The 15,557-nt window shown below is 40.5% G+C and overlaps 1 protein-coding gene across 4 annotated transcripts in view; it reads right to left on the bottom strand.

Annotated features, from left to right (window-relative positions):
* Nucleotides 1-10,577: 10,577 nt before the first annotated feature.
* LOC124142724 (protein lin-54 homolog) overlaps nt 10,578-15,557 on the bottom strand; it is a 33,639-nt gene continuing 28,659 nt past the window's right edge. For all 4 annotated transcript variants that reach the window (XM_046511330.2, XM_046511331.2, XM_046511333.2 and 1 more), the window contains exon 12: nt 10,578-14,908. In XM_046511330.2, coding sequence (XP_046367286.2) covers nt 14,886-14,908 — 23 coding nt within the window. In that variant the 3' untranslated portion in view covers nt 10,578-14,885. The remainder of the gene's footprint in view (nt 14,909-15,557) is intronic.

The raw sequence follows: 15,557 nt of genomic DNA, 5'->3' as shown, positions 1-15,557 counted from the left end.
AAGCTGCTCTCTCTGCATCCTCTCTGTAACGTGAGCGACCAGCAACCAGTGACCACGCCCACTTCATGCAGTGGGGTCGAGATCACTCACTGGATTAGACTGGTATGCCGCTAAATCAAACACCATGCTGACTTGTTTGACATTTCTCTTTGTGGGGAAAATATTCCAGCGTTCATTTCAATAATTTGCTTTGTGTTTTTTTGCCAGTGTCACGATTGTATTGTGGTAATAATCGCGTTGTGATTTTTTTTATTTCAAAAGTGGAAAAACACATATATCCAATGCATGTTCACGTTTGTAACAAGAAATTATTTGAGTTCCAAATATTATTCCGTGTGTGATTGATTTACTTTGACAAGTGTTATATGTTTACACATAACGGGTATGTTTGATTTGCATGTATTGTACACACGATGTACTACTTCCTGTATTACTGTAATATAGTTATTATTAGGAGCCGTTTGTTCCAACATCTAATTTATTTTGAATAAAATCATAATACCAAACGATGTTCAAACTTTGGCGGAAGTACGTGCATGTGACTGTTATATACACTACATTCACGTGCTTGTAGTACGAGAGCGGTGCCTCATATTTTGGACGATCTTTTATCCGATCCCTTAAACATATGGATTTGTCGATAAAATAATGTTAATCGGTTCAGTTTTAATTGTTATAAATATCGTCTATCCTGAAATACCTTCGAAACTATGCAAAAATCATTAATGTTACCAATTTTTGTTTATGGTTGTCATATTTTGGATAACTGTACAAATGAACAAGCTAAATAAATGGAAAACATTAAACTTTAGACTAACATCTAGTCTCTGAAATGAACATTTCGTACAGAAAACACAGTTGTTCAGTTATCTTAATAAAAATATAATAAAAGGGAGCCCAGTGACTCTCTTCATTTTCAGATACTACAGTAATCTAGACTTGCCAAACATTATAGACTTGCATGGGCTGTATTTGATCTATATTTGTATCAGGGTCTGTAAGACAGACTAATTAAACTTAGATGCTCTTAGAACCCTATGTGCGCTGTCCGAGGTACGAGTCATGAACCATTTAACAGAGACGTTAAAAAACAGAAGATACAATTCAAAATCGGTATTGTTTTACAAAATGAACAATCATCTCTCACCCGTATACCATTGAAGGCTTTTTCCTAATGCAGTGTCGGAAATCACAAAATATGATTTAAGGAATAAAGCTAGTCTTCAAACAGTGAAGTGTAAAACAAAAGCACATGCAGATTCGTGTATACCAGCTACAACACAACTGTGGAACACGCTACCAGAAAACCTGACGGGGACAGAGACCATTACTGAACTTAAGAACATACTTCGTGGAAGGGGAGAAATGGATACACTGGGATATAAATTACGGAAACAGGTTACGTCACATTATTCACAGCCGCCTCGGGCTTGGCTGAAACTATCTTAACGCAGATCAGTATAAAAGACATATTTCGGATACTAAAGCTTGTTCCTGTGGATGTCATACCGAAGCCAAATGCACGCGCTTGATACAGCATATCACAATAACTATCATATCGTACTGAGTGAGTGAGTGAGTTGGGTTTAACACCGCTTTTAACAGTATTCCAGTTATATCGCGGCGTGTCAGCTTAATGTGGGAGGAAAGCCCGAAGTGATGCAGGTCTCGGACGTTTACCACTTCGGTGAAACCCACAAGCACGGGTATGGTGCTGACCAACCTAGAAACATAATCGGGGCGAACATATCGTATTGCTCAACATGAAGCATATCTGGAGAGGTGAGGGAAGACAAACACATAGTCTATGAAATCTTTTATTTCTCTCCTCTAAAATTAAAAGAAATAATTTTCCTGATGCTGATTGTGGAATAGAGCTGACAAGAGCTGGCTAGACTTGCTTTAATGTAAATTGGTTTTGTTTTCATAAAATACATATGTCATGGTGCAGGACTACGATGAGAGCGCTATTGCCACACAGATTGTGTACTTTGCCATAGTACGAATCAGTTACATCTTGTTTCGACTATACAATATTGAATATAAACGTTTTGTATACAATCCAAACTGTCACCCTCGATTATCGCATGTATCATGTCTCCATTCTAATAGGATAATTTACCATGGACTCCTTCTCTACCGACCCGTGAAGATCCGGGGTAGAATAGATCTTCAGCAACCTTGCTTGCCGTAAAAGACGACTATGCTTGTCTTACGAGGCGACTAACGGGATCGGGTGGTCAGGCTCGCTGACTTGGTTGATACATGTCATCGTATCCCGATTGCATGGATCGATGCTCATGATGTCAATCACTGAATTCTCTGGTCCAGACTCGAATATTTACAGAAAGCCGTCATATATCTGGAATATAGCTGAGTCCGGCGTTAAAAAACAAACAAACAAACAAACAATCATTCGCTACCATAGCTTCGATTTGTGCCGTATTCGAAAGACACGTCGCTAAAAATAGCCTTCCCGATTACTTTCACGAGCGAGAGAAAGTGTATGCTCAGTGAGAGGGCGATGGCCATTTTTGAAACTAAGCCATAGTGAGTGAGTTGGGTTTAACGCCACTTTTAACAGTATTCCAGTTATATCGCGGAGTGTCAGCTTAATGTGGGAGGAAGCCCGAAGTGATGCAGGTCTCAGACGTTTACCACTTCGGTGAAACCCACGAGCACGGGTATGGTGCTGACAAACCTAGAAACATAATTAGGGCGAACCAGGATTCGAGCCCACAATCATAGGTTTCTGGCGTGCCCAAGGGACGCAACTCTGCACAGCGAATCGCGGCGCCTTAGACGACTGGGCCACCCGTGTCCCCCACTAAGCCATAGTGGCGAATCGGTTCAGGGTATATATCCAAATACAATGGACATATAAAACGCTAGATAATCGAAGTTATGGGTTTCGAGTTCATTTCGGCACGGTGCATGATGAATTTGAGCATTATGATTTAACGTGATATATCCTTAATACCATAATGATGATTTAATGTATTTACGACATAAGCATATTGTATTCACAATGTAGAGCTAGGTTGGTTACCTGTACATTAACCGCGCTAAATTGATTTAGGAACCGAACGCGCAGCGTAGGATTTCAAATGGTAAATGTAGCGTGATTAAATACACAGGTTACCGAGCTCTACCTTGAAAACACAGTATGTTTGTTTCCATTCTACCGTGACTAAATAAAACGCGAACTCTTTGATGTTGGCAAATATGCTGAATGAAGCGGCATGGGTTGAGTCCAGTGTTTTGAGTGGGTTGTCGATCAGAATATATGAAATCACTGACAACAGCCTTTAAACAAAACATGGCGCTCTATGCTCAAGCAGTTTGTTTACAGCGTAATACTTCACTGGAACTTATGACAGGCACTGAAAGTATGTAGCACGCCGATTTCGTAAGCTACAGTGGGGTGGGCATCCCAAAAGAAAAATAGGCAAGCCCTACAGAGGTTTCGTTCCACGCGGCACGATACTATTATGACGTCATGTCGCTCTTTGTGACGCAAAAGATATGACGTCACACTCGGATACAGAAAAGCTCCAAATAGCAAGCTCTATGTTGTCTTCAAAACTTGAAATATATGTTTGTAGATTTCTATCGTGATTTCTCCACGATATGTATTGCCACACATCCTTTGAATATTGTAGTCACAGCAACTTTGCATTTGTAGCCTATAAGTGTGCATATAAATATTTAAATATGCCTACCGACAATGACTTTAAAAGAAGTACTATTCTGAAAAAAATAGCTTCCGCGGTGATGCGGCGGACAAATCGGCTGTTTCAATCAGAGGGAGTTTATTGTGATTTGAAACCTCTGATTAACCAATTAAAATCGAGTATTTCCCAAATTCATGGTTAATTTTGCTAGCAAGATATAATGCTGCGACGAAACTGCATCACAATGCTTTGCAGACCATTGTGACGTCAAATCTATTACTTTTTACACTTAATACACTGGTTATTTAGAAGATAAACCAACTGTGTTTTGAAATATGATGTAGTCCCAATGTAGAGTAGATACCTCTTTATTAAAGAAATAACTAAAATAATGAGGTCTCTACTCTGCAGTGGGACTACATCAAATTTCAAAACACAGTAGGTTTATCTCCATTCTACCATGACGGCAACAACGATTTGAAAACGGTGCTCTCTTGCAACGCGTTACAACACAGGTACACAGGTCGGCAATCTTAGAACATTCTAACAATCATTACTAAAGTTCAAGATTAAAAACACCATAGTCTTCAGTAGTTCAAAATAAGTGTTCAAAACACGTATTGTTTCAAAAAGAAGTTGACAAAAAACACTCCAAACTTAGTCCAAAGGCAGATGTTTTAATTTCTACCACCCCGTACTGCACTGTTTGGACTGACGACGTCATTTCTTGGAATTATACGAGAGAGGTCATTTCTTGGAAATCGAACATGCCATTTCCATCGTAGGGGTGACAGGTTGTATAAAAAGGTCTTAAAATGCTAAACGAATATATTTCTACAACAAACTTTATGAATCTACATTCTATTATAATTTAACATGTGTAAGTGTTATTAGTTAGTTAGCAATTACCCCCAGTAAACAATAATAACATCAAAATAAATGCCTCTCCACCCCGAACTTGGATGTGGCAGAACTTGACCTACATCACAGTTACTCACACCTCACAGCTCTCAATGGCCGACAATCTTGTGTTTACATTCTCCGTAACTAGTTAAACGAAGCAAGATGACAACCCAGATCTATGATGTGATTCAACATTTACCTGTTGATTTAATGGGAATGATCGATCCTGCTGGTACTATATGATTACCAATGGAACTGAGTATGACTGAACAGCCGCTTTTTAGCCTGCAGACGAGTCGGACATTTTGATACAAGGTGTCTGCATGGTGTGACCTGTCAATTTCAAGATTTCATTTATTACAAGCCAGAGTGTGAATGAAATGAGACATTTGAGGTCCAGAAATAGGGCTTGTGTGTGATTTTCTTAATTGTGCCTGTTCTAAAATGAATTTCATCAAGTTTAACTTCAATGATGTCGGGACATTGGCTTTTTGAATGGACGTGTGTTTTCTGAGTGATGGATTTTCAAATTCTTGTCTGCCAAATCCTTACGATGGTGGTTGACGGGGATGGCAACGAATATCGATCACAAAAAGATTTGTAAACAATATATTGTCATGAATAAAGTTTTTTCAAACAATTTTTATAATGTTATATTTCACTTTCATTGTCCGTTGTTTCAATGGGGAAATAGGGGTTAAATTGTTCCGATTCTAGTCACCATAGAACATTTCCCTAACAGTTTCATAAACATTTTGTTTGTATGCAAAAGATATGCCTTCGTTAAATCTTTTACTGTCATCATCGAAGCAGTCAGGGTTGTGACCTAGAACGCGCAAAACATCCGATATCAAACTACCGTATTTCCTCTATTTGACGCTATGTCATCTATTAATTTCGCGAGAACCCTTGACTCGGCGTGTATTAGAGACCTGGCTGGTATTAGAGACCCAGCGTGTAATAGAGGAAATATAGATACGTTTTACTGTTCATTTGGGGGGTGATCAACCGGCAGCCATTTTTTATATGTAGGCTATCTATGTATTCATAGCACGTTTTTGTGTGAAAAATATTAATAATATATTTGCAAGGGGTTTCCGTTGCAAAAAGGAAACCTCTTTTTAACCAGTCAGAATCAAGCATTCATCGATGTCTTTGTAGAATACTGTTTACAAACTGAGGAACTTGCAAGAATAATTCTGGATGATGAGCCTCAGAATGTTAAACTTTTATCAACATGTGTAGATATATTTGATATCGAAAGACACTCAGGTGAGATTCTCTCTCTCTCTCTCTCTCTCTCTCTCTCTCTCTCGTACGGAGGTATCTCAGCTGTAACTAGTCACATGTTTCTTCATTCATTGATATATTGTACTTGTTTATCAGCACACGCGTAATGAGGATAAAGTACCTACTCAACCACTCCTCTCCGCTAATGAACTCGGCTATAGTTGGTGGAATTCCAATAAGCAGTATGGATAGAGCATCTGCCCGGAGAGCGGAAGGTCGATGGTTCGATCCCTTTGGCGTCATATTTAAAAAATGGTGCTTGTTGTTAACCTGCCTGCCACTCGGGGATGAAACAAGGAGATGAAACAAAGACTGGTCGGCTCGGAGTCTCTCTCTCTCTCTCTCTCTCTCTCTCTCTCTCTCTCTCTCTCTCTCTCTCTCTCTCTCTCTCTCTCTCTCACACACACACACACACACACACACACACACACACACGTGCATGCACGTCGTTATATAAGGGCAATAATATTGAAAGCGACATTAAATTCCATTTGACTCACTTCCCCCACTGAGCAGGAACAACAATTGTGAACGAGAGCCTAGATTCTCCTTGCACGTGGCATGGTAGCAGCATGTTTAGCAAACGATTTCTTCCATTTGTAAAAAACAAGAACACAATGTTCTGGCACAATCCTTTTGATTTGGGTGATCCGATTAGGGCGCGGGATGTGCTGGTGAGTCGTGTGACCACTAGTTGTTTGTCTTGTCAGGCCCATCTTCCCGGGACTAGAGAGTAAACTGACTACCTAAGTCCAGTTTCCAGCCTTGGCGAACTAGGTTGGAATTATGGAGTTATGTTTTGGCTGGACTAACGAGTCCACGCATAGTCCAATCAAAATTGCGCAACGAAATTGGCATCTGGTTTGTAAACTGTCGTGCAGTTTTCGGTCGATTGCTGGATTTGCAAAGCATGTGTACCGAATTCGTAGCCTCAACAGATATCTTCCAAATTTTTTCATGTTTTTAATCAAGGTGCTAACGTGATTTGATGCACTTCACGAAGTAAGACCTGTTTGATTACAATATAGATCTTGATCATCGACCAGATTGTCTTCACTGGGCGACGTCATTTTATTTGAAGCAAATGCAAGTGATATGAGAGGTGAAATCTCATTGGTCAATAGGAGGGACATAGAAGGGACATAACTCGTAATAGCCACTGGTTTCGCTACGATCGAGCCCAGAAATTCCAGCCAAGTTCGGCAAGGGTGGAAAATGAACTTTTACAGTCAGTTAACTCCCCTATATCGGGAATGTGGGTCAGGCCCCGGTTATTTACAGACAGCTGTCATAGAGCATGGATATTGCTAACTGTGGCGTTAAACAACATGCGCTCACTTCAGCGTTATTGTATGACTGGAGGAAAACAATCTCATTAAAATCAGATCTTAGTTCTCGCTACCGCTAAACAAAGATCTGAGGACATCCCATTAGGGGTCACGTCAGAACGACCTTTCATCCGACCAATCAGAGCGTCGCTTACCAGATCATGAAAGTGACAGTCGGAATGTGATTTGTAATCATGCAGCCTCGAAAACTTTAAAACGGGGTATTCCGAACGATAGTTACGGGCTTAACGACTGAATCTATACAATCTAGACCATATATTAGCCATCCGAGATTATTCTTTTGTTCAGGTTTCAAATTTTTAAGCGAGAATTTGTCAACATATGTTTCGAAGCGTAGTCGCAAATTTGAAATGAGTGCCGTAAAGCACGAGAAAGCTGCTTTCTGATTGGCTAATGTCGACTTCTTGGCAGTAATTCCATTGGTCGGTCAGAGTTTGCGAAAGGTTGGTCTGACGTGACCCGTAATGGAATGTCCTCAGATCTTTGTTTAGCTGCAGCGAGAACTAAGATCTGATTTTAATGAGATTGGGAGGAAAAGAAAGAGTGAGTTTAACGCACATTGGAACAGTGTGTCAGTTATACCATGGCGTGCCCCTTATGTGGCAAGGTAAGACCGAGGCAATGCAGGTGTTATGGTGGAGACGCTGCTGTATATGTTCATTCAATATATTAACAACAGATGATCATATCTGGGTGAGCGAGTGAATGCTGTTTAACGCCGCAGTCAGCAATATTCCATCTATATCCCGGCGGCGTGTCATTACGCGAGTCTGACCCACACAAACCAGCAACTGAAAGCCTTAGTAAGGACATCGGGCAACGATGACATGCAGTCAGCATAATCGCAGTCCAACGATCATTTTTAGTCAACTCCCACAAGCAGAGGTTAGAGCCGATCAAAATGATTTAGTTATGTTTGCGAACGTTTTCATTACATATTGTGTATAACATACACACATCCGCACACGCACGGCGATAACGCACACGCACGCACACGCACACGCACGCACACGCACACACACACACAAACACATACACACACACACATATTTGGTAGGCAATTAATTACGTTATTGTTTGAATCTTCAATCAAGACGTCCTACCATGCAGATTTGTTTGGACAGCATTGTTAATAACAACAACTGCGATGTCAGTAGTGTCAAGCACGTAGAGTATGGCCTTACCGGCGATGGGGAACTATTTGGCTCAGTGACTAGTCAAGATTTATGCTGCATCGAGCTGATGGTAAAACCAGGGTTTACCGACGTCCACATGAACGTTTCTCCACACGGGAGGTCGACACATTTGGCAGTGGCAGCATAATTATGTGGGCGGTTAACTCCTAAACTGGAGGTCAGAAACAGGCAACTTGACTTACTAGTGATGAAATCCTACAACAGCACGTTGTTTTCATTAAAAGCCATGCAAACGCAAACGCAACAACGTTAGACCGCATATAGCATGTGTAACACTGAGTAGCAACCGCAATGTACAGGCTCTCTAAATCGCCAGGTTTGAACCGATAGAACACCCGTTAGGCGAGCTGGATCGCCGCGTACGACAGCCTCATCCTGGACCACAGACAACAGCCTGCAGATGCACTGGTACTACAGGCCGAATGGGATAACACGAGATATTGAATTCTCGTGCCAACGGTTACCTTTTTTACACTTATCAAGTGTTCAGATATGAAATATGTGTGTCACTTCCCACACCAAACACCGGGTTATGCGTTTCTTCTTTTGAGGAGTATAGTTGCAGTTTCAAGCACAACGGAATTATCTCCCTTTCTATTTCACTCTGTCGTGATGTTCATCCTTGAATTTCCTGTACCAAAGCGAGAAGAATTATTACCCTCAACACATATCCGAACAACACCATTGTTTCGAGCGGACACAGCAAGTAAACTTGTCAGTGAAGACGTGTCCAGCATAATCGAAGGAATAAAACAAGTGCTGCTGGGGTCAACTGCAACTGGTGTATGTTAAAAATTAATTAACAACATTTATCTCGAGTTTTATGTTTTGGGGATTTTTTAGTTGTGCCGTTCTGGGCTCCCTGTACTAACACCAACTGGTACATTCACGACACATCACCGCTCTCCCCTTGCATGCGATTTGTCTTACCTCGAAGTAATCAATATTCCAGCTATATCACGCCGACCTATAAATAATCGAGTCTGGGCAAACGTAAGATAGGGTACGCTGACATGTGGCAACATGTAACCTTCCGATCCCCATTATCGGCTCTAACAAGCGCGGGATACTGGGAACCTATTCTGTCAATCCCAATAGGGAGCCTTAAGCATGGACACAGAGCCACGGTTTTGACTGATTTGTGAGAGATTACATATTACATATACCTTGTGTGTGAGTGAGTGAGTTGAGTTTAACAACGCTTTTAACAGTATTCCAGATATATCGCGGTGTGTCAGCCTAATATGGGATGAAAGCCCAAGTGATGCAGGTCTTAGACGTTTACCACTTCGGTGAAATCCACGAGCACGGGTATGGCACTGAAAATGTAGAAACTTAATGGGGGCGAACCGGGATTCGAACCCGAAATCATGGTTTTCTGACGTGCTCAAGGGACGCCACTCTGCACAGCGAATGGTGGCGCCTGAGACGACTGGGTCATCCGTGCCCCGACATATCACTTGCGAACACGACGGGTAGAAACCAGGTTGAGACGTTTTCATGAGTCTTAATATGTTCATCTCATCGATGGTATTATTTAAAGAGAGACAAGAGTATCCTTAAAACGTTTTCATACGAATGAAACGTTACAGTTTCAGGTAGTATATTCTTTATTGAGAAGACGCTTTGAAAAAAGTGGCGACCGTGTTATCCTATTTGGAAAATAACCATCTTGAACAGATTAATACCGCGAGCCCTCTAAACTTGCATTAATATTTTATTGTTTCAATGACGAAAATATTTGGTATATTCTGAATGCGTCCGGTCCGTTTTGACGAGAAAATATCACAATATATGTCTATATGCCATTATCGTGCCCAGTGCGACTATCTCGAGCGTCAACCAGAAAGGCAACCTGGAACATACGGTCTGCTGAACGGAGGTTCGTGAAAACAGAAAAAGCGGGATAGTCGCCGTCACCAGCTATTATATGTAACTATTATGGGTTAGACAGTTGATAGGGCATTGGCGACGTTTCACCTGACAACAGATCAGGATACTGGGATTGGAAGCCTGACAGAAGGTATTTGACGATACTTCAGCCAACTTCTCTTGATCTTCATCAATAGGTGCAGGTTATTTTACGGCCTCTTCCATAAGCTGGGACACATATTTTCAGAATGCATTATGAATGAGCAGCTAAACACAAACAAGACATGAGGACATTTAATATTTTGCATTAAATTTATTCACAATTTAAGAATGAGTTTATCATGCAGCTTACAAGTTGCATACTAGGAGAAGCAAGATGAAGCAGCACACCGAGACTGGGTGGACAAAGGACAGACATTCTACACACAATGCTTTCACCCTCCTCTAGCAGGCTCCCACAGATGTACCCTCTCAACACAACGCTTACACTTCACTGTCTTGCACTCTTAACAAAATGCTAACATTAGCATCTTCCTCGCATTCTAAAGACATTCATCAGATTACTGCTCTGCTACATATCTCTTCTACCCCTGTTATGTCTTTGAAGAAGTTTCATCTTACCCACTCCATGCAACCCTGACATCAATGGATCAGGCTCAATGGTGCCTTCAGTCTTGCCATCTACAGGCATCCAAACATATTCCTACAATACACATGTACCCTGAATCTCCCTTGAGCTAAAAACTGACCTAGCACTCAATACAAAACTTACTTCTACCATAACGAAGCAAATCACAGGTATTTGTTCAATTATATTACATAACAAAGCTTTTATACTCATTATGGCCATTCACTAAAATATCATACTTGAAGAAAATGCTTCTATAATTCGCACACTTTTAGAGAAACACACAATATCTGAATCTTTCCATAGATTCTTGAGTTGCCGAGGAAAGAAATAGTCTGATAAAAACATAATCCATGCTAAGTCACAAGATAAGATCTGATAAGTAACCATAGCTTTAAATTGTCAAGAAAATCTTTATCAAGAAATATTATGATTTACCGGTAAATGTAACATTAGATTCTCACAGTGACCAAGTCCTTATACTGTTTAGAAAGACAACAGCAATATCACAACCAAATGTCACTGGATGAATTCGGGGACATTTTCATTGCAATGTCACAAAGGGAAGCATTGAATATAACTCCACCTTACTTGACCTGTACATGATCAGTTTCTAGAAGATTCGTTAGCCCAATCTCTCCATACGACACTCAACCTCATCATTCCGGTACTTCATTCATATCCAAGTTAGTAATGTGAGCAGGTCGTCTCACTAGACTTCTAACAACGTACTGATTGCGCAGATAGCCGTACTTAAACATTGTCTCGGTAAACATGGGTCACTATTTTGGCATGGTAGTGCACTTAAAATGACATGGAAAAGAAACTTAAATGAAAATATGTTGCTAAAGGGTAAATAATTTGGTGTATACAGAACTGAGGGTAAACAATAGACATATTTCGAGAGTATTGATGTAAGTAAAATGATGGCACTGCAATGAAACATGAGGTGTGTTGAACATGTTGATACATATAGGATGGCCTTTTCATTTTCAACTGTTTTTCCGACATATCTTTTAACCGACTAAATATATATTTATGAAGATATAACATGGAAATGTTCGGAGAGAATAATGTTACTTGTAGGAAAGGTGGACATGTGTAATCAAGGCCGGTATCAATCTCCTTCTTTGGTATGACAAAATATCTTTTGCACATTACAAAAATCTTCCCTAACAAAAACTTAACTGGCTTAAATGTGATATTTGAAAATGAGTGTGAATATGCCCTGAATATTGCAAAAGTTTTTGAAAATACAGCCACAATGCTCTCCAGCTCACCTGGATGATTTTGGAATTTTGGGTCACAAATTGGGTTTAAAAAAATGTCTGAACATGACATCTTCACTGCATGTGTAATTAATTAAACATTTCTGTGAACAATAAAACAAGACACGGACCGTGGGGATCCTAAATGACAAGATTCAGCTGCATGGGCCTTGTGGTTTTAGGGGCAATGGTTTAGGATGGGTAGACCGCACACAACACCATGACACAAGAGCATATGAACGATCAGTTTAGGTGAGCTGAAGGCTGACTTTGGTCAAACATTTGTTTCAGAACTTAACAGATCAACAAGACGTGACGTGACCTGGGGTGAACCAAAAACAATACAGGGTGACTATAAAATGAAGGTTTGTGATGAGGGGATCAAAAACAAAACCAGGTCATTTTTAGCATCTACTCACTAAAAAAATGCCAATACTCGTTAAGCATAAAAATTCTTTATAAAAATATGTTATCTTAATGATCATGTAAGTCAAGTATGAAAACAAGGAACATAAGTTATTTCATCCAAATAAAAGACTAAAACACCACCATGAAACAACTGAATGTGAAACCATAAATGCTATTGAAATGTGTATTCTAACTTATAAAATCTAAAAAGGTCAAGAATATTTTCAGAAAACATTGCTTTTTAATTACACTTGCTTATAGAAAGTATGTGCAGCCAACACTGCATGTGACCATCAATAGGTAACTAAATGGCCACTTACATGGAGAAAGAGACCACTGTCTCTTTATGCAGAGACATAGGTTCAGGTCAATAGTAGCATCATGATTTTCAAGACAGAAAATGTATTCCTTTTTTGTAACTATGCTTAAGCTGAAGGCAAACAGGACAGCATAAATGATGTATCAGAATTAGCTTTACAATGACTTGTACATCAACGACTTACTTTGTGGTAAAAATATAGATTTCAAATTGGCTTGATGGAGGATGATGATAGTGGGATGAATGGCGATGTTCATGAGAATGGTGCTCAGCAGTTGTACTGAGGGAGGTGACACTTCCAACAAAGGAAACAAATAATCACTTATCCATTGTCTGGACAGATTGTACACTATAGATTCATACAAAAATATCACCGAATCATTAACTGTTTGGATTCTATTCCAAGATAACATGATTAATGACATCCGTACTGACAGCCCCCAAAACAAATTCTGAAAAAGAATCCTGAGTTGACCATTTTGTCCTATTTAGCACCATGCCCACTGGGCCTAGCATGGTCAAATAGGTCCCATCCCAACATAGCCACTTTCAACACCAACACTAATAAGCAACAGTTTATCACAAATCACTTGTCTGGTGTGCAATTTGTCCACATATATTCAATAGTTCCATTAGTCAATCATGGTGCCGTCATATTTCAGCTGCCATTGTGGCAAATCTCTCCAACAAGAATTGCATGTTACACTGCATGACCAAGGATTTCACAGCAATCAGCACAGTTAACATACACAGCTGGGTTTGGTTTTCCCTCTCACAAATCCATTCTCACACATATCCCAAAAGAGGCAAAACTGCTGAGCACTGTCAATTAATGAGAAATGATCAGGATACAACAGTTAATTCTGAGTAAATCATGATATTGCACTATCATTACAGTCTATACAAATGATTTTCCACAGGGCTACCGACCCACATCCAACATGGGCAGCAGGAGGACAGCTCTATACACACCATCAGATTATGTCACAAGGATGCAACTGTTGAAACAAATACTACAATATTCCTGCCCTCCAGAGCATCACGTGAAGATACAAACACAGTGTAAAATTCAACAGTTTGGCACTGCCGAGTGCTGGCTATAAATATAGTACAAATGCTCGTGCTCTGGAGTCAACAATACTTTAAACAATAGTTTATCATATTTCACATATATCATACAGTTCAATAGATAATAAACAACAATAAAATCTGTTGTCAGCATGATCTGCTGAATAATACATGTGCACATATGCACCATCTTAACACTGTACAAGTTGAACATTATACAATATCTGCATATATTATTATATCTGAGATGGTAGTCCATTCCTACCAGATCCAAGTGGAGGCGTACTGGGCAATGCCAAGTTGGCAGCAAGTGAGGGAGCGAGCTTCATGACAAGTATCTCAAAGACAAGAAAGATCGTGGGCCGTCGTGAAGCTGCACTGACCAAGCTTCTATAGGCACAGGTGTTCGGACATCTTTGCATGCCCTCAATGTCATTTATCATTGCAAGGCCATGCCCTTAACGTCATTATCATAACATCATTTCATCAAGACTCTTAGAAATGAATGGTCATGTCCTCAACGTCAATCATAGTGTGGTCCAGCTTTCAATATCACTGTCGGTCTTGTTCTCAGCCACACCAATACATAGGTGTAAGAAGTCGTTTCACTCCTAACAGCACACCACATCCTGACTTCAGCTATGTATTGCCATTGATTTATACACAGTAGTATCACATTGCCACATGGTCTGCTGGGCGTGGCCAGCATGGTTGAGGAGGCGCTTCCATGGGATGCAGCACAGCAGCAGTATGGGACTTCTATTGCCTGGCAACGTATGAGTGTACTCCTTGCATGAAGTACTGTGTGTATGTGACTGGAAGGGGACAAGGCATCTCATAGTGAGGCAGACAGAGTGGAGCTTCAGTCAGCTTCTCCTCAGGGTTAGTTCTGGATATTGGTCTCTGTCCATCAAGGCAATGATTCTTGAGCAGCTGAAACAGAAAAGACACTGAATTAAACCTCCACAACGTTTTGTCAGGCCACATGAGTGAGTGAGTGAGTGAGTGAGTGAGTGAGTGAGTTGGATTTAACGCCGCTTTTAACAGTATTCCAGTTATATTACGGCGTGTCAGCTTAATGTGGGAGGAAAGCCCGAAGTGATGCAGGTCTAAGACGTTTACCACTTCGGTGAAACCCACGAGCACGGGTATGGTGCTGACAAACCTAGAAACATAATTGGGGGGAACCGAGATTCGAACCCACAATCATAGGTTTCTGGCGTGCCCAAGGGACGCAACTCTGCACAGCGAATCGCGGCACCTTAGACGACTGGGCCACCCGTGCCCCCTCAGGCCACATGAAATCAGACAAGTGTCTTAAACATCAACAAGAGTTTGCCACTAACATGGCTATATCCCCCGCCCCTGTTGCAGAATTTACGACATAATTAAATCTAAACAAACCCTAACCTTTTTTAACCGAGGTGGAACTTGTCATGGAAATTGTAAAAAAAAAGAAGAGTTTGGAAACTAAGTGCCATGGAAAAAAATAAAATTTTCTAAAATTTCTAAAAAGCAAAAGGCACCAGTTCAGCATGTACCTGACAGACCTGCAAAGTTTGATAAAAAAATATTGAACGGT

The sequence above is a fragment of the Haliotis rufescens genome, unplaced genomic scaffold (assembly GCF_023055435.1).
Source record: "Haliotis rufescens isolate VD_foot unplaced genomic scaffold, xgHalRufe1.0.p SCAF_20, whole genome shotgun sequence".
Taxonomy (NCBI): Eukaryota; Metazoa; Mollusca; class Gastropoda; order Lepetellida; family Haliotidae; genus Haliotis; species Haliotis rufescens.
This window is presented reverse-complemented; position numbering and strand designations above follow the sequence as displayed.